This window comes from Muntiacus reevesi, chromosome 14 (assembly GCF_963930625.1).
Source record: "Muntiacus reevesi chromosome 14, mMunRee1.1, whole genome shotgun sequence".
Classification (NCBI taxonomy): domain Eukaryota; kingdom Metazoa; phylum Chordata; class Mammalia; order Artiodactyla; family Cervidae; genus Muntiacus; species Muntiacus reevesi.
Window position 1 is genome coordinate 54,773,066 of NC_089262.1, and position 27,301 is coordinate 54,800,366.

General features: G+C 40.5%; 1 protein-coding gene across 1 annotated transcript; it reads right to left on the reverse strand.

Moving 5' to 3' along the window:
- Positions 1-19,913: 19,913 nt before the first annotated feature.
- On the reverse strand, positions 19,914-20,681 carry LOC136146667 (large ribosomal subunit protein uL11-like). Its single transcript, XM_065905659.1, has one exon. It carries the CDS (start codon positions 20,421-20,423, stop codon positions 19,926-19,928), a length of 498 nt encoding a protein of 165 aa, XP_065761731.1. The 5' UTR covers positions 20,424-20,681; the 3' UTR covers positions 19,914-19,925.
- Between the last annotated feature and the right edge of the window lie 6,620 nt (positions 20,682-27,301).

Below are 27,301 nucleotides of genomic sequence, written 5' to 3' on the forward strand. Positions count from 1 at the left end.
CAGCTATTGTGGCTCACAGGCTTAGCTGCTCCATGGTATGCGGGATCTTCCTGGATCAGGGACCAAACACGTGTTTCCTGCATTGTCAGGCAGATTCCTAACCACTGAGCTTCAAAGGAAGCCCCACAACATGCTTACTTTTTAAAGTTTATTAATTTTTGTTGATGATGTAAAAAATATAGCCCTTCCTCTTACAGAAACACTGGGGGAAAGTGAAAGAAGAAAAGAAAATTTAATCATAATTCCACATCCCAGCAACATTAACATTTTACAGCATTTTCTTTCATTTTTTTCCTTCAAACGAATGCATGTTTTTGTGGGTATGCATGTACTTAAAACACAGATTCTTCCGTATTATAATGTATCTGAAATTATCATGAGTTTTAAAATTGTTGGTTATTATATTTTTATGTTTGCTTCTGCCTTGTAAAGAAAAGAGAATCTCTGTCATCTTAAAATTGAGAAACTAGAAACTTATGATTTTATAGGAATTGAGTTTCAACTATTTTATTCAGAGGTAAAAATATGTGCTCGTATTAGGACAAAATACAATAAACTGGAAAGAGGTTATTTTGGAGTATTTTGGGGAGAAGTATAAGAAAAAGAGTGATGGGTAGGACTAGACTGGGAGTTCGGGATTGACATGTACACACTGCTAAATTTAAAATAAATAATAAAGACCTACTGTAAAAATTTTTTTTTCAAAAGAAAGAAAAAGAGTGGTGGAGAGTAAAAGGTAATTTCAGGAAAATTTCATGAAGTTCTAATCAAATACAATTAGATGTCCAGGTATTCTTATACCATAGAATTCTCTAACAGCAGAGCCAGTCTTATTAATACATGTCTTGAACACAAATATATCCTCAGTGGGGAGGAAGCATTCTAATGCTTTCCTTCCAGGAATTCACCAAAGACAATATTCATGAACAAAACTATATTAACACAATTAAATAAATTAAACTGATAAGATCCCTCTTATCTGATGTTCCTGTCAGGCAAGTCTCCGTTACCAAATATGACAATCTTATTTTTCAACACATGAGAAAGAATAGTTCCTCTCTCCTGAATATTCCTCTAATTGACTTAAGTTTTTATCAATTCTGAGATTTGTTCTAAGGCCTGGGGGTATAACTGTGAGCACAAGCAAACAGCCCCTGTCTTCATGGAGGTGATAGTCGCGTGTGGGACACAAGAAAAGTAAAATAAGTCCAGGGTAATGAAATAAAAGACAATGAAAGGAAGTACAGAGGACTCTGGAGATGCTGGGAGGGCTTCTTAGCCCAGAGTTTGGGGGTTGAGAGGCTTTCCAGGGGAGGTGATATCTATAGCAACTCAAGAATAGGAATAAGCCAGGCAAAACGGCATAACAGAACTTTCCAGGAGGAAGAGAGGGCCAAGGATAGGAAGACTGGAGCATAGAAGTGAGAGTGGCAAGAGATGACAATGAAGAGGCAGGAGACGCATCCTGAAAGACTTGGGTCTGGACTTCTTCCTAAGGACACTGGTGACATGATTACATCACTGGCCACAACGTGGAGAATAAATTGGAGAGAAACGAGACTAAAGATAGACCATCGAGGAGACTGGGGAGGTAACCACGAGAGGTTAGATGATATCCCAGGTTAAGGCAGTCTCAAAAGAAATGGAGAAAATTGGACACATTGAGAGGTAGTCACTTACATTTTGAGTCACTCAGTGGTGCCTGACTCTGTGACCCCACCAGGCTCCTCTGTCCATGGTCCAGTGGCTAGGGCTCTGCACACCCAGTGCAGGGGGGCATGGGTTCGATCCCTCGTTGGGGAACTAGATCCCACATGCAGCAACTGGTATAGCCAATCCCAGCATAGCCAACTAAATGATCTGAAAAAAAAGTTGTTTTTTTTTTAAATAAGAATACTGGAGTGGGTTGCCATTCCCTTCTCCAGGAGATCTTCCCAACCTAGGGGTTGAACTTGCATCTCCTGCATTACAGGCAGATTCTTTACCATCTGAGCCACCAGGAAAGCCTTGTCAAAAGGAACATGTTAAAACAGGATCCAAATTATGTGGGAAAGGAGGGAAATTAAAACAGTCAGATGGATGGTAAGATGTATATAGAGTCTTTCAAACTTTTGATATTGATTTAAACAGGAATAAAAGATTGCTATTTTATTAATAATTTTAAGTTGAATAAGTAGTGCATACACATGTTATAGAATTGCAAGTAGCTTCAAAAGGTATAAAATGAAAATTGTCTTTTCCACCCCAACAACTGCCCTTTAGGTCTCCCTCCTCGGCAATTACTACCAATTTCTTGTATCTTTTTCCAAAGATATACTATACATAAAGAGGCATATATTATAGCATAGTATCTTGATATTCAGTATTTTCTTTAGAAATTTCAGGTCTGTGAATATCCTCATAAAAATTTTGGCAAATTATTCAACGATATGTGAAATTTTCATAACATATCATTATACTTTTGAAAACTACAATTCTTTTCTGGATAAGCAGATCTTATTTTACATTTAAATAAACATTTAGGAACTTTTAGGAGTCTATGACCTAAAATGTTTCATAAATACCTTGAGAACTAGAAATAGACTCACTAGAAGAGACTTACTTATCAGTTGGCCTGCCACTGTCTCGAATTTCCTATTCTGTCACTCTTCTGTACACTTCTTATTAAAGTCTCGTCAAACAGAGGGCCCCTCACTACACCCAATATTCTCTTCTCTCAACCCTATCTGTATTGTGTGAAACAGTCTGCCATTTCTCCCCCGAAAATCATCTCTGTTCTTTTCTTCAAAATACTTACAAAATAAACCAACCTCTTTCAAGAAATTGACCCTAAAGCGCTCCAACCTTTGGAGATAATTTAAAGTGACTCATGGATATTGTGGATTCCTTACCTCTGTTGTACTTTTACTCCATTTTATCAAGTCCAAGAACTATCTGAATTTTTTGAAGAAAACTACCTTCTCTTCAGTGTGTAGACATGACTGCAATAGATACCTCCTAATGGTTGAGTTCTTCCTCTCAGTAACCCGAGGTGCCCCCTAGAAGTTTCCACCCATTTGCATTTCTTCCTTACAGAATGAGTAATTCCTTTTTCTGTATAACAGCTGTCACGTGCAGCCCACAGTTGGGCCCCACACATAGTATTGCCTGTTCGTGTCCAGGTAAAACTCTTCTCGTTTCTTCAGCTTTTTCTTGGATAACATATTCTTCTTCAGTCTTTTGGCTAAGATCATTTGTGTTCAGGTGTTTCTAGATAATTCATTGTCTTGATTATCTTATATCCTCACTTATCAATACCTGTGCTAGCAGGACTCCCATAACCACATACAATGTTCCATCACAGAATAAATCCCCTTTCCTCACTAGTAGTACCCAGGGCTGGATCCAGGTCAGAATTTTTAGGTTGGCCGTGGGAGTCAACCTTGCTGGCTTGTGTCTCTCAGTTATAAACAAACATTCAATGGCCACTTTCATGTAAGTATGAACAGAAGTAAGAGAAAATCCAAAACGTCAAGTAAGGGGATTAGTCAGAGGGTGAGAATTGGACCTGAGATAAAAGATTAGTAATTCAAAATGGTTAAATGGGAGTTCCTTAATCTGTTCACTTCTTGTCTGTATGAAGTGAACCCTATAGGTTTGCAGTGACGATAAAGCACAGAAACACAGGTACAAGGAGCTGAATCTTTTTTACAACATCTTCTCGAAGACATTGGTCAGGAAGAGAAAAATGAAAGGTGCTGAGCTGGACTTTTACTTGAACAGGACTTTTACTTCTTCAAGTGAGATATTCTGAATTGATTAATGTAGCCTCAGATGGTGGTCACTTTTTAGTAGTACATCACACAATGGGCTCAGCTGAGATTGTGGTCAGCCAGAGCTATCAGGTCTCTTGTTTGAACTGTGACTATAAGCAGTACACAATTCTGCAGTTTTGGAATTTATTTTTCCTCTTAAATTCAGGAAATTATATTCATCCTTATTAGCATTTCTTTTCTAATCATTCTACCTGGTTTAGAGGTAAAGTGCTTTGAAATTAGACAGCCTGAGCTCAGAACTCAGCTCATCCATTATCTGGCTCTCTTTCTTGGGCAAAATACTTTACCTTGCTAATATTATTTTCTTAAATAACATTTTTTTCTTACTAATGGTACTGATTTTGTTCCATTTTTGCCACTCATCCATTAATTTATTCATCCATTCAACAAATACATGCTTTCCTTGCACCAGGTACTGTGTTAGATGCACAATAGATGCTCTTTCCAGAGGTCTTCATTAATTCACACTTAAATTCAAGGATCAACCTCTTGATATGGTAAGACATATCTCTTAACCTCAACTTTTTCTCTAGGTGGGTAAGTAAATAGAAATCTGTTACTGAACATGCAAAGAGTATGACTGCTGGATCTGATATAAATACAACTAAATAAAGATTTTCCCAGTCCACAGGCACATCTATACAACATTTTGTTAAATGCTTTACACCCAGCAGAGTTCAGGACCAGTCAGTGTGACTAATGGAAGAACAAGAAGAAATGCATTAACATATGTATTCTCCTAAAGAATGTATATTTTCTAGCCTGTGTTGTATTCAGAGAATCATTGTTTTTAACAATCCTAAACTTGAAACAACTGAATGGTAGGGAAATTAATTGTGATATATTAACTCATTGAAATAATACATAGCAATGAAAAGAACAAAGTACAGTTATACACAACAACTTGGATGAATCTCACAAAATAATGTTGAGTGAGAGAAGCCAGACACAAAATGTGCGTGCACGCTAAGTCACTTCAGTCATGTCTGACTCCTTGTGACAGTAGCAGCTGTAGGCAGCCAGGCTCCTCTGTGCATGGAATTCTCCAGCCAAGAACACTGGAGTGGGTGGCCATGCCCTTCTCCAGGGGAGCTTCCCAACCCAGGGATCAAACTCTCTGTCTCTTACGTCTCTTGCATTGGCAGATGGGTTCATTACCACTAGCACCTCTTGGGAAGCCCCAGACACAAAATAACACACATTAAATTTTTCCACTTAAAGCATAAAAACAGGCAAAAGTTATCTGTAGGATGGAAATCAGTCTAGTGGTATCCTTGGAGAAGGTCGTGACTGAAAGACGACATGGGAGGTTTAGCCTATACTTTGTAGCACAGATACTCAGGGTACAGATTTGTATACCATCCTGCTTAAGACTTTCAGATGGAAAAAAGATTTTTTTTCCACAAAATATGTTCAAGAAATGTAAAGAAGACTAAACCATATTTTGCCTACATGAGTCAGCAGTACCACCCAATTTATGTTTAAGTTAGAAGTAATTATTACTTCTTTCTTAAAATCCTTTCTCATCACCAATCTATCTTCTCAGGCCCAATATGCTTTTTGAGATTTGGTTGCATGGGCAAAGCATCTGGCAGCCTTTCTGCTGGACCAGCTGTCAATGAATGAAAAACACTCAAGCTCTCATCGTACGATGTGTATCAAGTCGTCCCGTTCTATAAAAGGAATACTGATTTGATCTTCAGTGGCTGGGGTCTGGTGGCAGGATGGTGATTGTAACTATGTCTGGTATTTATATCAACCTTAATCACTTGCTGTGTACCAGTGGAGAACCTTGCTTCTAATAAGTTGGTCCCAGCCCTATATTTAATTTCTGTAAATAACTTGTTATCTCCACTGCAAATGAACTGCAATAAATTTTCTTTTTCCTGGGCTAGCTTCTTGTTATAGTCTCTTAGGTCACTCTCCCTCCCATCTTGCTGGTATGTGCCAGCAGAAATAACACACTGATTTTGATAATGGTATAAATCAGTGCTTTTTAATTGGGGCTGACTTTGTCCCTCTGGGGGACATTTTTGGTTGTCACAGCTAACATCTGGTGATAGAAGCCAAGGATGCTGGTAACATCACATAATGCACAGAGTACCCACAAAGAATTATCAGTTTCCAAAGGTCAATAGTCTTAAAGCTGAGAAATTTTGGTAAGTAATGATAAAATAGGGAAGTGATTACAATTAACAAATACATGTCAAACTGAAGTATGAGTAACAGGAGTCATCCTCTGTTTTGGATTCTCTATTCCATAGCTTTCCTCTATGAACAAGGAAAATGAATACAGACTATATGTTTATCATTCCCTGTGCACACCTTTCAGTGGGAGACACCCTTTCTTTTCAAATGAGAATGTCTAATGCTGGGCATTTGCATGATGGCTGAGGCATATTTATGGGCAGTGGAAATTCACATGAGCATTTCATAGAGCCTTAACCAACAGTGTGGAAAATATTCTCAATATTAAGTCTTTTGGACTTCAAAAAGGTCAATTCATGAATACTTTGGTTTCTAAACATTCATCCAATTTTTATGTGTTCTTTCTATACCCCCAAAGACCTGTTTCAGTCTCCTCTTTTGACCCTGATTAACTGAGTTTCTTGCAAGCTCAGACTTCAGTTCTGCATGACTGGATGAATTCCTGGAATGAAGCTAACCTTCTCACCCTCCTTCTAAAAGTGTTGTTAATATTGAATAATTTTTAATGACTTTTCACATTTCTTTCAGAAGTGAGCTTGTAGTGCTCTTAAATTTAACAGTTATCTCAACAGTTCTGGAAAGAGCATTTCTTCTTTTAATTGAATAAATAAAATTTTATTTGGGAAAATTAAGTCAATACAATGTAAAGGTATAAGCAGGCCCCCTGTAGAGACCTTCTTTAAAATTTGTGGCTGTTTGCACTTCAAACCCTAAGTAGCTTACTGCATTGCAAAATTGAGTCTTCAGTGTCTGAAGGCCAGTGAAAAGTCCCAAAGAAATGTGCTGCTATTAATAGTCCCTGCAGGACTGGTTCAGATTTGACATTTATAACGGCATCTAAAGGAAGGGATTGGTTCTAGGATTCTTGCGGTGCAGTGTGTGTGCTCAGTCATGTTGAACTCTTTGTGACCACATGGACTGCAGCCCACCAGGTTCCTCTGTCCATGGGATGTTCCAGGAAAGAATACTGGAATGGGTAGCCATTTCCTATTCCAAGGGATCTTCCTGACCCATTGAACCCCCATCTCAGGAGCTCTAAGCCATGCCTGGGGAAAAAAAGAGGGGGCCCACATGTTACAAATTCTTAACCAGAGCTCACATCTGATGATTTTGGAGTATGAGCAAGAAGTAGGGAGTAGGTTTTAGAGCCAGTGTGCTGCCCTGGGAATATACTAACACACCACAATAAGCTGGAAGGAGAATATGTGAGTTGACTATGTTTGTTTGTTTGTTTAACTTATTGATGTATATATAGTTGATTTAAAATGTTTTGTTTAATTTCTGCTGTATAGCAAAGTGACTCAGTTGTACATATGTTAATATATTTTTTCATATTCTTTTCCATTATGGTTTATCACAGGATATTATATATAGTTTCATGTGCTAAATAGGACCTTGTTGTTTATCCATCCTATATACAAAAATTTGCATCTGCTAATTCCAAACTTCCAGTCTTTCTCTCCCATCCCGCCTCCCACTTGGCAAATCTAATCTCTATATCTATAAGTCTGTTTTTGTTTCATAGCTATGTTCATTGGTGTCACATTTTAGATTCCACATACAAGTGATATCATATGGTATTTATCCTCCTGACCTTCTTTTCTTAGTAATCTCCAGGTCCATTCACGCTATGTTTCTTAAACTCAGGCCTAACCTGAACCCTGGTTCTCTCCCTAGACCCTGGATATGCAGAAGGTACTGGGTATAGAAAAATAATCATGTGATTTTTGTTTTCCAGCATTTCCAGAAACCTGCTGACTCCACCTTGGAAAAAATGTGTTCAGAATCCTAAATTGTACCTTCTTGTCGACATTTTCTCTAACCGAAATAGAGTAAGTGTACCATGATTATCATTATTTGACATGACTATAAAAATAATTATAATCATGGCAATGATTTCCATGAAAGCTCAATTAACCAATTTTAAACATAGCAGAAACACAAAAGTTTAAAAGTAAACGTGGGAGACTTCTTAAGTAAACTTATAGCTGGAAAGTTTTGAAAGACTTTTTATAACCACAAAGATGCTGTGTTGTAAGTTCCATATGGCAATGCAGAGCCAGTAGAGTCAAACTGTTATAACTTGGTATTGAGTGCAGTGATTTGGTGTCAAATAGACCTTGGGTCAAGCCTTGATTTTGTTACTTACTATCTGAGTGATCTTTTATAAATGACTTCAGTTTTCTGAGCCTTAGCTTCACATTCAAAATGGAGACAATAATGGTACTTTTCTCAGGGAATTTTGAGAATATTAAATGACTTATTGTGTATAAAATCCTATTCAGTCCCTTAGTATTAGTTTATATTTATTACTCCTAGATACCAAGCAAGTAATCATGCTTTGGACACTTGTTAACAGAGCATAATTGAAGTATGGCAAAATCATGGAATTTAGTAAGTTTAATTTAATGACTAGAGATAATCTGGAGTAATTCTTTTTACCCCATTTATTTATTTATTGTAGTAAAATATACATAAAACTTACTGTTTTAACTATTTTTAAGAATACAGTTTAATGACATTAGTTACATTCACAATGTTGTGCAACCATAATCACAATCCATTTACAGAACTTTTTCATCATCCCAAACAAAAATTCTACACCTGTGACAATAATTTGAGGATTCCCTAGTGGCTCAGACAGTAAAGAATCCGCTTGCAATGCAGGAAACTCAAGTAAGGTCCCTGTGTCTCAAGAATCCCTTGGAGAAGGGAATGACTACCCACTCCAGTATTCTTGCCTGGAGAATTCCATGGACAGAGGAACCTGGTGGGCTATAGTCCATGGGCCACAAAGAGTCAGACACAACTGAGTGACTAATACAACAATGACAATAATGCATGTATTCATTTTAAAGTGATTTTTAAAATATTTTATATAATGGTAATCACATTTTCTTTATTACTTTATATGTTCAGTTCAGTTGCTCAGTCATGTCCGACTCTTTGTGACCCCATGAACCACAGCACGCCAGGCCTCCCTGTCCATCACCAACTCATGGAGTTTACTCAAACTCATGTTCATAGAGTCGGTGATGCCATCTAACCATCTCATACTAACCATACATACATACACACTAACCATACATACATACTGTGTATGTATATCACCACTATAGGAAGTTAGGAAATATAGGTAAAAATGAGAATAAATCATTGGAAATTTCACTCTTCACAAATACATAACATTAATATTTTAGTATATCATATCACAAGTTTTCCTCTTGCAAGCATATATATCAGTTCAGTTTAGTCACTCAGTCGTATCCTACTCTTTGTGACCCCATGGACCGCAGCACGCCAGGCCTCTCTGTCCATCACCAACTCCGGGAGTCCACCTAAATCCATGTCCATTTAGTCAGTGATGCCATCTAACCATCTCATCCTCTGTCATCCCCTTCTCTTCCTGCCTTCAATCTTTCCCAACATCAGGGTCTTTTCAAATGAGTCAGCTCTTCCCATCAGGTGGTCAAAGATTTGAAGTTTCAGCTTCAACATCAGTCCTTCCAATGAACACCCAGGACTGATTTCCTTCAGGATGAACTGGTTGGATCTCCTTGCAGTCCAAAGGACTCTCAAGAGTCTTCAACACCACAGTTCAAAAGCATCAATTCTTCGGCATTCAGTTTTCTTTATAGTCCAACTCTCACATCCATACATGACCACTGGAAAAACCATAGCCTTAAGTAGATGGACCTTTGTTGGCAAAAGTAATGTCCCCGCTTTTTAATATGCTGTCTAGATTGGTCAAAACTTTGCTTCCAAGGAGTAAGCGTCTTTTAATTTCATGGCTGCAATCACCATCTGCAGTGATTTTGGAACCCAGAAAAATAAAGTCAGCCACTGTTTCCACTGTTTCCCCATCTATTTGCCATGAAGTGATGGGACCGGATGCCATGATCTTCATTTTCTGAACGTTGAGCTTTAAGCCAACTTTTTCACTCTCATCTTTCACTTTCATCTAGAGGCTTTTTAGTTCTTCTTCACTTTCTGCCAGAAGGGTGGTGTCATCTGCATATCTGGGGTTATTGATATCTCTCCCAGTAATCTTGATTCCAGCCTGTGCTTCCTCCAGCTTAGCGTTTCTCATGCTGTACTCTGCACATAAGTTAAATAAGCAGGGTGACAATATACAGCCTTGCTGTAGTCCATTTCCTATTTGGAACCAGTCTGTAGTTCCATGTCCAGTTCTAACTGTTGCTTCTTGACCTGCAAACAGATTTCTCAAGAGGCAAGTCAGGTGGTCTGGTATTCCCATCTCTTTCAGAATTTTCCACAGTTTATTGTGATCTACACAGTCAAAGGCTTTGGCATAGTCAATAAAGCAGAAATAGATGTTTTTCTGGAACTCTCTTGCTTTTTCAATGATCCAGCGGATGTTGGCAATTTGATCTCTGGTTCCTCTGCCTTTTCTAAAAACAGCTTGAACATCTGGAAGTTCATGGTTCACATATTACTGAAGCCTGGCTTGGAGAATTTTAAGCATCACTTTACTAGCGTATGAGATGAGTACAATTGTGCAGTAGTTTGAGCATTCTTTGGCATTGCCTTTCTTTGGGATTGGAATGAAAACTGACCTTTTCCAGTCCTGTGGCCACTGCTGAGTTTTCCAAATTTGCTGGCATATTGAGTGCAGCACTTTCACAGCATCATCTTTCAGGACTTGAAATAGCTCAGCTGGAATTCCATCACCTCCACTAGCTTTGTTCATAGTGATGCTTCCTAAGGCCCACTTGACTTCACATTCCAGGATGTCTGGCTCTAGGTGAGTAATCACACCGTCGTAATTATCTGGGTCGTAAAGATCTTCTTTGTACAGTTCTTCTGTGTATTCTTGCCACCTCTTCTTAATATCTTCTGCTTCTGTTAGGTCCCTGCCATTTCTGTCCTTTATCAAACCCATCTTTGCATGAAATGTTCCCTTGGTATCTGTAATTTTTTTGAATCTTCCACTATTTCCGTTTATTTCCCCATCTATTTGCAGTGAAGTGATGTGACTGGATGCCACGATCTTAGTTTTTTGAATGTTGAGTTTTAAGCCAGCTTTTTCTTTCCTCTTTCACCCTCATCAAGATGCTCTTGGTTCGTCTTCACTTTCTGCCATTAGAATGGTATAATCTGCATAGCTGAGGTTGCTGATATTTCTCCTGGCAATCTTCATTCCAGCTTGACTTCATCCAGTCCGGCATTTCGCATGATGTACTCTGCATAGAAGTTAAATGAGCAGGGTGACAATATACAGCCTTGACGTACTCCTTTCTCAATTTTGAACCAATCCACTGTTCTATGTTCAGTTCTGTTACTTCTTGACCTGCATACAGGTTTCTCAAAGAGGCAGGTAAGGTGGTCTGGTATTCCCATCTCTTGAAGAATTTTCCACAGTTTGTTGTGATCCACACAGTCAAAGGCTTTAGCCGAGTGAATGAAGCAGAAACAGATGTTTTTTGGAATCCCCTTGCTTTTTCTGTGTTCCAGTGAATGTTGGCAATTTGATCTCAAGTTCCTCTGCCTTTTCTAAATCCAGGTTGTACATCTGGAAGTTCTGGGTTCATGTATTATTGGAGCCTATCTTGAAGGATTTTGAGCATTACCTTGCTAGCATGTGAAATGAGCATAATTGTACAGTAGTTTGAGCATTCTTTGACATTGCCCTTCTTTGGGATTGGAATGAAAACTGACCTTTACCAGTTCTGTGTCCACTGCTGAGTTTTCCAAATTTACTGACATATTGAGTACAGCATTTTAACACCATCATCTTTTAGGATTTAATTAGCTCAGCTGGGATCAATCTTAGCATCACTAAAAGTGAAACAAGAGGATTCCCTGGTGATTCAGTGGTTAGAATGCTATGCTTCCATTCTAGGAGGCACAGGTTTGATCCTTGGTCAGGGAACTAAGATTCCATAAGCCTGGTGGCATGGCCAAGAGTAACAAAAGTGGAACAACCAGATATCACATGCCTCCTGACGTGATACATTGCTAACAATACAATACTTATCAAGTATCCCTGTGGATGGCAAAAAATTGACCCAGAATCTCATTAATCCTTTTGATCTAACTTTCATTTACAGGACTACAGGGGATAAAGAAGCCAGTTAAATGACACTGCAAGGAAACAAACATTCCTAAGACTGCTTATCTAGTTTCTGCAACTAGTTAATGGCAGAAGGCAAGGGGGAGAAGTGGGAGTGACTGTTTAGACGAAGAGGCAAAGAGGCACAACAACCAAATACTGTGTGTAGACATTATTTGTATCATTATTCTAAGAAATCATGTAAAATCATGTTTCTGAGGCAATTATCACATTTGACTGTGCTCTAGATTTTAAATGATCCCAGAAAATTATTGTTAATTTTGTTAAGTGTGATAATGACATATTGGTTATGTAAGAAAATGTCTGTTTTTAAAGATATTCATACTGAAGCATCAGGCTCCCCCAATGACTCAGCGCTAAAAAAATCAACCTGCAATGCAGCAGACGCTGGAGATGCGGGTTTGATCCCTGGGTTGGGAAGGTCCCCTGGAGGAGGAAATAACTACCCACTCCAGTATTCTTGCCTGGGAAATCCCATGGACAGAGGAGCCTGGTGGGCCACAGTCCATGGGTCCACAAATAGTTGGACGCAACTGAGTGACTGAACATACACACACACACTGAAGCATCATATGACACTTGACATGACACAATATCTGTGATAAAGTTTAAAATATTTCAGCAAAGAAAATATAAAGGGGGAACAAGTGAAGCAAGTGTGGGAATAATTTTAATGTGTTGAATTTGGGTAATTATACATGAAAGTTCATCATGTGACCTCCAGAATGTATTTCAAAATTTTCAATACCCCCGCCAAAATTTTTAACTAAAGAGTTTTTATCTGTTTTGGTTACTGTTGCTATGTAGTATACATCCTCTGAGCGGGAAGTCTGGGAAGAGCTTGTCTGGGCAGTCGTGGCTCTCACAGTTTCTCATGTTGATGGCTGGAACTGAACCAGAGTCGGGGTGGGAGATGGGGGCAGTGCAGGGCAAGAGAGGCTGGAGTAGCCAGAGACTGGCCAGGCAGCTCTCTCTCTTCCTCAATTCTCATTTGTAACCACAGGGCCTCTCCATGTGGTCTCTCCGTGTGGGCGAATTTGACCTTTCTCACACTTCATTAAGTGTGAGGGCAGATAGAGTATTTACTTGGTAGCTGATGCTTTCAAAAGCCAGTATTTCAGTGAGCACAGTGGAAGCACACTTCTTTTTATGCCCTCACCTGGGACGTCTCCGGAGTGTCATTTCCTCTGTATTCCAGTGGTTGAAGCAGAAGAAAAAGCCAGTCCATTTTCAAGGAGAAAGTTCATAGATTGCATTTTTTGGTGAGAGGAATGTCAAAGAATTTGTAGACGTATTTAAAAACTGCCACATCATCCCACACATCTGGTGAACAGTCCTCAACACAAAAGACCACAAAAGAATTGACAGTCGCTTTATGTTGGTTATTCATAAGTAGGGACTTTTTCTGATTCCTAAGACCATGGAATGGAGCAACTGATTCCTTTTGAAATTCCCATATAGCTTACAGAGTAATCTTAAAACTTCATAACTTGGAATCTTTTAAATTACCTTATGAGGTACTACATGTGAAATGTTCAGCCCACTAATAGGTCCACAGATGCTGGTGACATCTGATACATGTTTAAATTACTTGGAAGTTTTTACTGCATTTATTAATGGTGAGCATACCATCAGTAAGTTATAGTTGAGGTGACCTCGTGATTTTCTGAAAGTCTTGTCATCCTTACAGTTTGTAGGAGAAATGGAACCTCTGGTAGAAACTAAAATTCATTCTAAAATGTTGCAATTGGGTGATAGTTGGAGATAACAAGAAGTGAGTTGTTTCACAGTCCAGAGTGCCTATTTTCTTTTCCATTTTGTTTTTACTTTCTATCAGTTTTCTCCTTCCCCTATTGCCTTTTTAAAAACTTTCCTGAGCAACAGAAAAACAGAAGCATCTCCCTTATGTGAAGTATGAATGTGTCATGCCCATGCTTTTTATAGAATACTAATGATGTTTGGAATGCAATCTGTTTTAAAATATTTCTGAAGATTAAGCAAAACATATGCCAGATTTCTGTGTCTATAAGAAGCTTCAGATTTTCTTTTTAAATTTTAAAAGTCAAAGATGACTTTAAATTATGGTGAAATTCATTCATAATATAAATTAATGTGTAATTTCCCAAACTGATAGAAGCAATACAGATAATTTCTATAGCTATGCAAGGAAAGAAAACCTAATATTCTCTTTCCCTTTAAATTTAATATTTTAATATTCTAATATTTTCTTTCCCCTTAAAGGTCCTTTAAAATTATAAGTCACATAAGCAATGGGCTAACTATAAATTATGATTATACATTTATTAAAATACTTTTGTTAATTTTCATTGACATTACTGTTTTACTTAACAAAAAATTATATTGTGTGTTCATACTCTTCATTAATATAGACTGCCTATCCTTTCAACCATTATATAAAATTCAGTGCTTTCACTTTTCCTATTTAGCTGACTTTATTTACCTAGGAATATCTGTGCAATTGATATTTAGTTCCACATATCTTGGTCTAATAAGTTTAAGAACTTCATGCTTCCAATCAATGATATATCATAGGACATAAAATTTCAGAGGGTCAAAGCCTTCTGACTGAATTCAGTTGTGATTTTTATATTGCACACAAAACTCTCTCTCTCTCTATATATATATGTATATACCTATATGCATGCATGCTGAGTCACTTCAGTTGTTTCCAACTGTTTGTGACCCTATGAACTGTAGCCCACCAGGCTTCTCAGTCCATGGGATTCTCCAGGTTCGAATACTGGAGTGAGTTGCCATGCCCTCCTCCATGCTATCTTCCCAACTCAGGGATCGAACCCAAGTCTCCTGCGGCTCCTATGTTGCAAGCAGATTCTTTACCACTGAGCCACCAGGGAAGTCTATGTATATATATATACATGTATATATATAATTGCAAGCAGATGAGTTTAGAATGATCTAAAAGTCTCTCCATTCTCTGCAAAATGTCTTATTTACCTTTTAAATCATGTTCTATGAGAAAAATGCATTATTGTAGATGACATTTTATTGAAATAACGGGTAGACCTAAAAAAAAAAAAAAGGAGGAGTGCTACATATATTGTCTTTATTACAATCTTTGTAGGATATGTTCTGGCAAAATAGAAAGCATTACAGAAATCACTTAACTGAGGAAGACATTCTACTCTGCACAAAACGCTCATTGATGTCAGTGGGAGTTCTGTGAATGGAACAAATGTTGAACTTGACCCTGTAATGTTTAAACTGCAATCCTCCCTACTCTTGGCAGAGCCTGGCTTCCCACTGAAAAGCGTTGTAGACTGTGCAGGGATTACCCAGCGGGTTAATAGTCTAGTTTTTCGCTTCTTTTGGAACAACAGATGAAACCCATAATACCTTCTTTTAGGACTATTACAAACTTTTCAACACAAAAGACTTTAAATGAAGCGGTGTGAGAAAGTTAAAGGTAGAGTCTGTAGATGAAAATTTACGTTGATAATGATTTTTAAACTATCTTCTCTACTATTGACTCAGAAGCATCAATGAGTCACATATACATTGAAGAAGAGGAGATGCTGGACAGCACTTAGCATATCAGTTTTGGAGCCATGCTCACTCTTTATTTTATTCCATTAGACATATGTAAAGAATGATTATCAGTAAGATTCCAATGCAAATGTTTTTTGGTAAAATGAGATGGAATGATTATAGATGAGGTCAAGAGAAAACACAGTCTGACAAACACATCAAGGTAAATTACTGTAGTATCAAATTGGAATGGCTCATTTTTTATTCAGTCTCACAAATAAAGAATGTGTGACAACTCTAGCTATGGATCTAGCACAATCATTTTATTGATGCTACAAAATAATGAGCATTATGTTCTGGAGAAAAGTCTTTGAAATCACCTAGCCTCTAGAGTTATGCCCAGGCAGTTGAATAACACCATTATCAGGTTCTTATGTTTAGTAGTTTGTACTTGATAGGATATTTTCTGCTTATTTTGTATGCTTTTCAGCAATACGTACACATTGCCTTTGTAAGAGAAAGAAAAAAGAGAAGAAAAGCAAGAGATCAACTTTTGTTTTAAAGGAGCAGAGGAAGAGGAAGACAAAGAAACAGGAAGTATTTCAAGATGAAATTAAAGCTGCTTTTGTTTTTATTTTACAGAAGGTTGTGAATTACAAGAGAAAAAAAAAAAGCCGTGACTAAAAGTGAAAATGTTGGCTTTTATATGATGTGGAAAATCTACTGGTACAGGTATTAAAAGTACTTACAGTACTGCATAGAACTGAATAGGTGGCACTTAACACTTTAGTCTCAGATTGCAGGGTTCATATTCCAGCTCTACAACTTCCTACCTATGTGATCTTCAAGAGGTTATCTACTAACCAGATACATAATTTATTATTCTGATAAGGATCTATTCAAGAGGAGGAGGGAGTGGAGAGCTTGGGAGAAGTTTTCAGAGGCCAGGCTGTGCTGCCTGGACCAGCTGCAGGAGTCAGAAATAGTCACCCCTTGGTGTCTGCCAGGGGCGGGAGGGGGGGTGGTTGGCGACTGGTTCCAGGCTGCCTGCAGATACTCAGATCTGTGGATGCTCAAGTCTCTTATACAAAATGGCACAGGAGAGTCAGTTCTCCCTGCCCACAGATGTAGACCCACGGATGACACTGTACTTGCTTCCACAAGTAGCTGATAAAGACACTTGGGAGCCATAAGCCTCCAGGTGTCCCAAGACACTTTCAGAGTATCCCTTGGTTCCAGGACTATTCTACCTGGGGGGCTCCTGGTGTGGTAGGACCCCATTTCTTGGGAATATCAGACTCACTCAGAAACTGAATGATCTCTAGATGTTTTCTTTCTTTTTTAACCAATTCACAACTGTTGATTGATAGATGGATAGAGGGATATATTACAGTTGTTTTTTTTTTTTAATTCTTTTGGCCACACCGGTGGATTGCTTGTGGGATCTTATTTCCACCACCAGGGATTGAAATCCTGCCCCCTGCAGTGGAAGCTCAGAATTCTGGACCACCAGGGATTCCCTAGACTCTTTATTTTAGTTTATCCACACTCCTCTTACTATCAGTGTGATTTTTTTGTTAAGTCCCCCCCTCCCCACCATATATAATATATTGAAATGAATCTGATTTTCTGGCTTTTAGGAAAGTTTAAACAAAAAAAATTTTTTCTCTATTTGCCCTTTCTAGTGGTTTTTAACTCTCATTTTTCTTCTCCCTTAATCTGTTGTTTCATACAAACATTTCAATCTCTTAAAAATATTTTACTTATCTCTAGTATTCATAGTTTTAGGTGTGCATTTGTCTTTAAAAAAATATCTATTTATTTATGGCTGTGTTGGGTCTTCATTACTGCTTAAGCTTTCCTTTTTTTAATTTTTTATTTTTATTCATTTCTTTGGCTGCACCAGGTCTTAGTTGCAGCATGTGGGATCTAGTTCCCTGACCAGTCCCCTGCATTGGGAGCTCAGAGTCTTAACCACTGGGCCAGCAGGGAAGTCCCCTGCTTAAGCTTTTCTGTAGTTGCGGCGAGCGGGGCTACACCTAGTTGCAGTGTGCAGGCTTCTCATTGCAAAGGTTTGTCTGGTGGAGGAGGGGCTATGGGCACACAGGCTCCAGTAGCTCAGCACGTGGACCCAGTAGCTGCAGCTCCCGGGCTCTAGAACACAGACACAGTAGTTGTGATGCAGGGGCTTAGTTGCTCAGCAGCATGTGGGATCTTCCTGGACCAGGGATGGAACCCAAGTCCCCTGCCTTGGCAGACAGATTCTTTACCACTGAGCCACCAGGGAAGCCCCTGCATTAGTCTTTTTAAAGAAATTATTTGAAGCCTACTTTTTTCTCAGTTACTCCTACCTGATTCCATATTTTGTCTCTATCACTTGTCTTTATAATTGTCGGCAGGAAGCAAGTTCAAGAAGTGTGAATGGTTGAGAGTCCCCCTTACAGAACAGGAGAGAGGCTTGCTTTTCTCCTTTCCTCTCTCCTGTGCTATTCCTGCACTTGCGTCAGATCCTTCACAGGATTCGCCAGCCCCAACAGAACCTTATTTCAGGGACCTCAGGGGAACTGGGGATTAATTTCTTTCAGGGCTTTAAACTCACTACACAAACAGCACTTGAATTTTTTTTTTTTTTTTAAGTATAGTTGATTTACAATATTGTGTTAGTTTCAGATGAACAGCAAAGTAATTTGGATATGGGTATGCACATATATTTTTTCCTTTTTCAGATACTTTTCCATTATAGGTTATTACAAGATACTGAGTATAGTTCCTTGTGCTCTGCATTAGGTCCTTGTTGATTATCTGTTTTATACATAGTGGTGTGTATATGTTAATCCCATGTGTGTGTGTATGTGTGTGTGCTCAGTCATGTCCAACTCTTTACAACCCTGTGGACTGCAGCATGCCAGGCTTCTCTGTCCGTGGGATATTTCAGGCAAGAATACTGGAATGGGTTGCCATTTCCTCCTCCAGGAGATCTTCCTGACCCAGCGATGTCTCCTCCGTTGCAGACAGATTCTTTACCACTTGAGCCACCTGGGAAGCCTGTTAATCCCAAGCTTCTAATTTATTACCACCAGCCCAAACACCACTTTCAATTTGCTAGGACAATTTGCTACCATCTCACCATGTTCAGCCTGTATTTGCAGAAACTAAAATCTTAAAATCCATGTTTTCCAACATAACTAATCTTTGAAATTTGGCAGACTGTGGCAGATACATATCCAGAAGTCTGGTGGTCTGGCCTAGGGGAATATGATGCAAAAGGGGCTTGCGAGTGTGTGCTGAGGGCTGACCCTTTTGGTGTGGTGATGCTGGGCTTCTCTGCACACGTTCATGGACAGGGATGCCAGAAATATTGTGCCTAGCTTCTGGGACCATGTTTTAGTGAGTTTAATGTCCATTTACTTGTCATTAGATTGGCTCAAGGTCAAGGTAACAGGAGCACACTTTGATGCATCCAACTGGAGTTCCTTTTGCTCACTGAGATTGCTGAAAAAGAACTATCACCCCGACTACAGTAACAACAGCAAAATCTAGGTAGGGTTTCAGTTATGCTGGTTTTTAATTGGAGTTTCTCTTCACCTGCTTTTAAAGGCCCTTACATGTTCCAATAGTTTATTCCTTTTTGTATTTTGTGTGTGTGTGTATTGGTGGGTTTATATATTTTGTAAATACTTCTCTATTGGATTGTTACTTTCTTATAGAATTGTAAGAATTCTTTACATATTATGGATGCTAGTTATTCTTCCTTATATATATTTTCTCTCAAACTGTCATTTGTCTTTTAACTTTGTTTATGGTGTCTTTTTTTGGATGGTTTCTGGTTGTCCCATGTTGCAATTTCTATGTGCTGCCAAAGTGGTATACACTAAACGTATACTGGACAGGAAGAGAACAGGGTTCTGATTACGGTTCTGCTACTAGTCTTCAAATCTAATCTCATCTATAAAATGGAGCTGGACTAGATATCAGATGACTTCTAAGGTCTACTTCCTGCATATTCAAACACTACTGAAAATTCTTAGATTCTAAAGTTTTAAAAGTTTATTTTCTTTAAGTAGGCCAAACATTCTCCCTGAAACTATCACTTCTAATTTGCCTAGCAACATTTTCATAGTGTAAAATCTAGCCAGTGTCTAAATTATTAGAACTTCTGAATTTTTGGCATCTGAATTAATGTCTTAAATTTTTATATAAAATTTGATGAGTTTATATCTACCTGCTCTTATAGGATATAGACTTTTTTTTTTCTTCTGGTTGTCAAATGATCCTTTATTTTTCTTTTTCCTTTGCAGTTCTTAACTAGCTGGGCACTCCACTGCACCACTGTTGATATCATCTATGATGTCATGAGGGTGGCGGCCATCAACATTGCAGCCTACAGACTGGGCAGTCCCCAGGATCTCTTTAATGGTTCCAGAAAGTTCTCTAGCTAGAGACCGATGCCGCATCTGCCGGGCAATGTTGACGATCTCATCAGAAGTGATGTTTCCACTGTGCTTAATGTTTTCCTGCTTCTTTCTGTCCCTTGGTGGTTCCTTGCGGGCTTTGATTATCAGGGCAGAAGCAGAAGGTACCACCTCAATCTGGGCTTGTCTGTTCTGAATGGTCAGTTTCACTGTAATCCTCAGACCCTTCCAATCACCAGTTGCCTTGGTGATGTCATCACCGACCTTTTTTGGAGACAGGCCCAAGGGGCTGATCTTGGGGGCCAGGGAAGACTTGGCACCGACTTCCCCACCGGTGCACCTCAGGTACACGACTTTGATCTCGTTGGGGTGAAACTTAGGCGGCATGGTGGAGGCCGCTGGTGTCGGATGAACCCGGATTCGCGACGACCGAAGAAAGTTGCACCTTCGCCTCCTCCTAGCCGAACGCCGAAAGGAGGATATAGACTTTTAAAGAGAGTATGTGTTTAGTCGCTCAGTCATGTCTGACTCTTTGTGACCCTTTATACTATAGCCTGCCAGGCTCCTCTGTCCATGGGATTTTCCAGGCAAGAATACTGCAGTGGGTTGCCGTTTCCTTCTCAGGGGATCTTCCTAACCCAAGGATTGAACCTGCATCTCCTGTGTCTCCTGCATTGCAGGTGAATTTTTTATAGAGAATAGACACTGCATTTAATATGTAATCTAAAATATGCATATCATAGAGCTACTAAGCCCATGGACCCTGAATATGGCTTATGACATTTTATTTGATGATAATGATGAAATGTATCACTATTGATGTAAGAGAAAAAAATACTTTTGTTTATATAGTATGCTTTCAAGTCCATCATCCATTTGGTGCCTGCAATAACCCTATGAGGTAGATAAGACAGAGCTTTATTTTCCATTTGATAGATCATGAACTATTGCACATGATTAAATGATTTTTCCAAGGTCACCAGCTAGTAAATGCTAATGCCTCTGCCAGAACTTTTCTGAAAGATGACAATATTGACAAGAAAGAATCTATAGTCTAGGTTTCATTACTAAGGAAGACAAAATAGAAATATCAGTTGTCTATGACTAAGGGTGGCTAGAAATCAGGTAAATGACAGAAAATATCAAGAATGAAAAAGAAAAACTACATTGAAAATTATAAAATATTTGAAGGCTATTTCTTCTCAATATATTTACTTCTTCATAAAGAAGTGCAAACCTTTTGAAAAGAAATGACATTTTTATTAGTATTTTGGTATGCGGTATAGCAGGAAATATGAAAAATGTACCATATAAAGTTTGGTATAGGAAAATGAAAATCCTTAAAGGGAGGTTCCCAAGATAGAAGAAAGAGAAATGTAGCATCTGTTTTAAAGGAAAAAATGGAAGAACAAGAAAATTAAAAGTAATTAAAAACTAAGAGAACTAGAATACTATGATGGTTGACATAAATTTAATGGCATAAAAACAGAGATTGGACAAGGAAAACAGAGAGGAAACATTTTAAAATATGCTATTCAGATCAGCATTTTTGAAGGATATTTGCAGTCAATTCCCAGAAAATAAATTTCTTTCTAAAGGAAGAAAGTATGAGTTAAAGTATATTCAGAATTATTAGAGAAAATTCAATTGAGATATATTATTTTTCAAATACTGACTAAGCTAGAGTTAGGTGAGATTTATTCAGTATTCTTATTATATGGCCATCATCAACAAATAGAGATGATATTTTACTTTATATAGGAATAATTTGCTGCTTAACTAAAAAATAGATGAAAACAAGGTTTTATGAAACACAGTTGGCATTTCAGAGCAGGGCATTTAGCCTTATCCTACATCTCAAGTTATGCTTAATACCCATGTACTGGCTACTTTTTTGTTTTTTGGCATATGTGGCGTTAAACAGTTTTTTTCTTAAGTACTATAGAAAAAAAGGGCTTCCCCGGTGGCTCAGGGGTGAAGAATCTGCCTGCAATGTAGGAATAGCAGGAGACACAGCTTTGATTCCTAGGTGGGAAAGATCCCCTGGAGTAGGAAATGGCAACCCACTCCAGTATTCTTGCCTGGAGGATGTACAGAGGAGCCTGGCAGGCTACAGTCCACGGGATCGCAAAGAGTCAGACATGACTGTAGCGACTTAGCACGCACACATGCATAGAAAAAAAATGTAAAGTCATAAGTGGCCTTAAATGAGTAGGAGAACAGCAATTTCATTACCCAAAGGAAATATTAAGTGAAAGCCTGCATGGAAGGACAATAAGCAGCAGTATTTAATTTTTTCTTTTGTTGACTTAACACTGTTATCATTTAGAAAAAAAGTGTGCATATTGTGATATAATTGAAACAGATTGTGATTCATATCAGGGAAGACTTGACAGGGGAAGTGTATCAGAATATGGTAATAAAGTTGGAAATTATTAGGGTGACTATTTGCCTCAATTGGCCCAGGAGGGCCTGGTTTTAACATTTCTTGTCCCCATGTAATTATTATTGTCTGTTTTCACTCTCAAAAGTGTTCTATGTTGGATGATACACTGTATGGTCACCTTAGAAGTGGGGGCAGCATGGTAAATATTATCAGTGCATTTTAATTTGCACTACTAGTAACAGCTAACACTTTTGAGTCTGCCTAGCAATTTATGAGCACTGTCTTACACTGTCCTTCCAAGAGTTTATGAGACAGTTAGTATTATAGTCCCCATTCTAGAAATGAGGTAGCTCAAGCTTAACTTTATAGATACTCAGTAACTTGGCCAAGGTTATACAGTAGCCATTCCTAATTCAAGCAGTCTTGTTTCAGAGGTCACAAGAATAATCACCATGCACCATTTATTTTCTCCATACTTTTAAAAATTTCATAAGACATCTGAAAATTTAACTTAAGTAGGCTACCAAATGTATAAGACAGAAAAAAATTATCAAGCGTATATTGGGGGGAACAAAACCTTTTCATAAGTTTAGGCAGACTTCCCTGTGATTCATAAAATATTATTGAAAATAGGTCTAAAAGAAAGAAATATGCTATGCGAGGGATGATTCCATTCCCTGTATATTATAAAATTCTTAATTTTGCTTCCTGTATGTACTTCCTCTTTTGAGCCCAAAGTCCTTTCTCACACACTTGCCACCTTAACCTCTTGCCCTCTCTATCTAGGCACTAAGATGGAAGTGAAAATAGGAAAGTCAGTTCCTACTAAAAATATGTGTTATAATGCATTTTGATCTACTTCATCTAAAGATTCTAGACAGCTTTCCCCCCAAGTATAACACTATTCTAGCTCAAAAATTAATTTTTCCCAAAACTGCTATGATAAAAACTTTGGCTTTTAGGTAACCAGTTATTTACAATTGTTGAGAACAGGAGAAAAAAACGAGCACCCGAAACTTTCCCTCACCTTCTGCTGACTTTGTGCCCACAGTGTTTTGGCACTGCTGCTGGGCAGGCCTGGGGGAAATGACGGGGGAATTTTTTCTAAAACAGTGGGTAGGCTCTCTGCATCTCCCCCCACACCCCCATCCCGCCACCATGCCGGCGATGTGCATTCCCTGGAACGTTTAACGCCTTACAGCTCTCCTTCAGATACGTGGCTTATCTCTCATAGACCTTTCCTGAACCCAGCCATTGGGAAGAGGAATCCCTAAGAAGGAATTCCTGCTTTCACAGAGAATTATTTAGAAAATCACAATGGGGAAGATTGAGCTATACTATCAACAAATATTTATTAGTTTACTCTCTAAGGCGGTCCTGGAGTTCAGTTAATTATTACAGAATCACAGGCACTCTTATTTAAAGTGGGATTTAAGTTCTCCTTTTAATCATAAATTGAAATGTTAAGGCCATCTTAGTTCAACTATAGTAGGACTTTCAAAACAAACTAATCTGTATAGCACAGAACAGGAATGGAAGAACATTTAGCACGAAACAGGAATGGGAGAACAAATGGAAGATTTAGCTCCATCTGTATGTGCTGCTCATATAAGTTAGAACTACGTAGTCATCGATGAATAACAAAGATGAATCATTATTTTTGATTATTGAGTACCCTGATCATATGGCTGTCTTTTCACCTGTGTGAATTTCTGCTGAAGAAACTTTGCAAAGGGGCTATTAAAGAAATAAGTCAAAATAGGTATTAAAAAAAAAAAATTTGTCTGTACCACATAGTTTGTGGGATCTTAGTTCCCCGACCAGGTATGAAACTCAGATCCATGCAGTGCAAGTGCCAAATCCTAACTACTGGACCACTAGGGAACTGCCCCAAATGGGTAACATTGATAAATGTGTCCTGGCTTCCATTCTGTTAAGGCCAGTGTTTGGGGGCTCATTCTAACAGTACAAGTAAGTAGGACTTATTTAACAACCAATGGGAAGAGGGGCACTTTATTAATAGTCTCTCCCTCTCTACTCTCCGTGGATGGCCCCATTGAATGAAACCACATTTCCCTCTCCTACCTACTAGCATCAGCATATGCTCTCTCTACATTCCCTTCCATCAAAAGCTGCTTTGGGGAAACAATCTGATGAATTGGTATAAATGACTAATAAGGCTTAAAATATTACCTTTCGCTCGGATTATGGCTTTGTGCTAGAGAAATAAACCACTCAAAGGGATTAAGCTCTAGTGGCAAAACTGCAGGTGAGTTGGAGGAGGGGTTTTGGGTTATAGGTACTTTTCTAAGCCTACACAGTAATCTCCCAGATAGGTTCAGATTGGAACCTATTGGATCCAGTAGCAGTCTAAGGTTTAAAAAAAAAAAAAAGAGGCTAGGGGAACAGGGCAGGTTCTAACCCACAGACTAGTCTGGTCCTATTTATTTAGGTTGAAGATTGGGATGGGGAAGGGGAAGTTAAGTCTACCTGAATCTATGATGCCACATTCAAGGGGGTCTGGAACCAACCTGAGACTAGATGCAACACTGGAATCCCAGAAGCCATCTGGTCTCGCGCTGGTCTAGGAGGTTCTCCCATCCTGGCTTGCTTTAGGAGAAAGAGCTCTACCACTGAGTCTGGGCAAACTTAAATCAGTTTTTGAAAGTGGAGTAGGAGATCTTTCTTGTGATGATTAAAATTAGTTTATATAATACGGTAACTTTTATACAATGGCCCAAATGGATAACTAGCTTGGTATTACTAGTATACCCCGCTGCCATTTCTCTTCCTAACTTCCAGTTCAATGCTTTTACCTTCAGTTCAGCACGGAATAAACCCGAACACTTCGGCACTATCTGTGAACCTTCAACTTCTGCTCTTTCGCTAAGGCCCTAGGTCTGTTAATTCTAGCAGTCCTGAAGTAGTTAATAGCTCCCCACCCTCACAGACTGTCTTGAACGTCTCCCGAGTTATTTCAACTGTTTGTCACTAGAGAACAACTCACTTTGGTAAGTAATTCTTTGATGGACTTTATCAACTCCTTCCTTTGGATCCAAGCCAAAATCATCTGTAGGGCATACAGCTCTTTATTCAAACTTGGTTATAAATAATTATCTCTGGAACACAGAAGGAAGAACTGGAGGAATGACTTCAGGGACACAGAGTTAGACTAATTACCATCCTTGTACGCTGTTAAGTACAGCAGAGACTGGGGGCGGGGAATGGTTTGTTTCGTAGCTATTGCGTTCCTTCTCGGGGTAAAACAAGGCCGTCTTGTCTGTTAACATATGTAAGGCAGTAACTGCAAAAACTGTGCAATGTTATGATTGAGCCGTTTTATGCCATATGTGTTGATAGAATGCCTAAGCAGTTCTCTCCGCAATAAACGCAAACGCTGCCAGGCCAGCGAAATTCAACGACTGCACCACCGAAACCTCCAGGGTTGGAAGCCTACGTCGCGTATCCGAGTTTCCTCTAACAAAGGCATTATCTTGAGGCAATTTCGCGGGCCATTTTTCCCCTCCCAGGGCCAGCTTTGTCTCCCCGCCGGTGTGAGGCTGAGACTCGGAGGAGCTGCGTTGCTGAGCGAGCAAGCTCGGAGCAAGGGCCGGCGTGGGAAGCTTCTCCGAGCTGCCGCTGTGGTTTCCTGCAAACCGAGCGTGCCATTAGAGGAAGTTGGAGTGCTGCAGTTGAAAGAGATACCTGCAGCCTTGAAATCGGGGTTGGACTTGAACCGATCACTGTCGTACAAAGAAACTCAATCGGCCGGGGTGGCGGAGGCCTGGAGCCTCTCGGTCTCCCAGGCTGGGCACCGGACAAGCCGGGCTCCACTTCGTCGGAGTCCCCCACCTTGGGGAGCCGGGGAGCGGCAGGCAGGCCTCCGGGGCCTGGGCTGCAGCGGGCCTCACCAGCGAACCCCCGGCCGCCACCGGCCCCGCCCCCCGGTCCCCGGCCCGCCGCCCCCCGCCGCCGACGTCGGCCCGCGCCGCCCCCGCGCGCGGTGACTGGCTCGCGCCGGCCTCCAGCCCGGCTTTAGGCGGTTGGGGCGAAGCCCGCGGGAGGCCGCCCCGCCCCCGCCGCGGAGCCGCCGCCGCGCGCTGCTCTTCCCCCCTCGCCGCCGGGGCGGTGGCGCTGTTGCCGCCGCGGCCTGTGAGGCAGTGACTCCCCGGCGCCCCAGCCCCCTTCCTCCTCCTTTCTCTCCGCTCCCTCCCTCCCCTCCCCGCCCCTCGCAGTCTCTCGCTCGAGTGAATGTGGCGCGGCGGCGCGGGACGCAGCCTCGGCCCCTGCCGCGGCCCCGCGAGCTCCTGAGGAGACGAAGCCGCCGCCTGCCCTCAGCCTTTGCGCTTCCCGGGGGAGCCACCGCCGCCTGGGAAGAAGAACGAGGAGGGGCGCGAGGGGACGGCGGCGGGAAAACGGGAGGAGGAGGAGAAGAGGGCTCGAGGGCGAGGAGGGAAGGCGGGGAGGGACGGACGGAAGAACGGACAGCCCGACGGACGGCCCGGGGAGGGGGCCGCCATCGAGCCAGCCCGGCCCCTCGGCTCCGGCTCGGGGCGGCCGCGGCGGCGGCGGCGGCGGCGCAGGCGAAGGGCGCGGCAGGCTCTATCGAGACAATAACCCCGCCGCCCGGCTCCGGGGGCGGCGGCGAGGAGGAGGTGGCGGCCTAGCGCGACCGCGGCTCTCCCCGCCCCGGCGACGTCTTCGCCCCCGCCGGCCGCGTTCGGCCGCCGTCGGGTATCGGGGCGCGCGGGTCGCCCGGAGTCCCAGGCTCGGGGCGGACGCCCCCTCCCCTCCCCCTCCCCGGCGCGCGTGGAGCTGGTTTTCCGGGTTCCCCTGGACCGAGCTGGATCCTGCCGTTCGCCAAGGCAGGAAGTGAGTT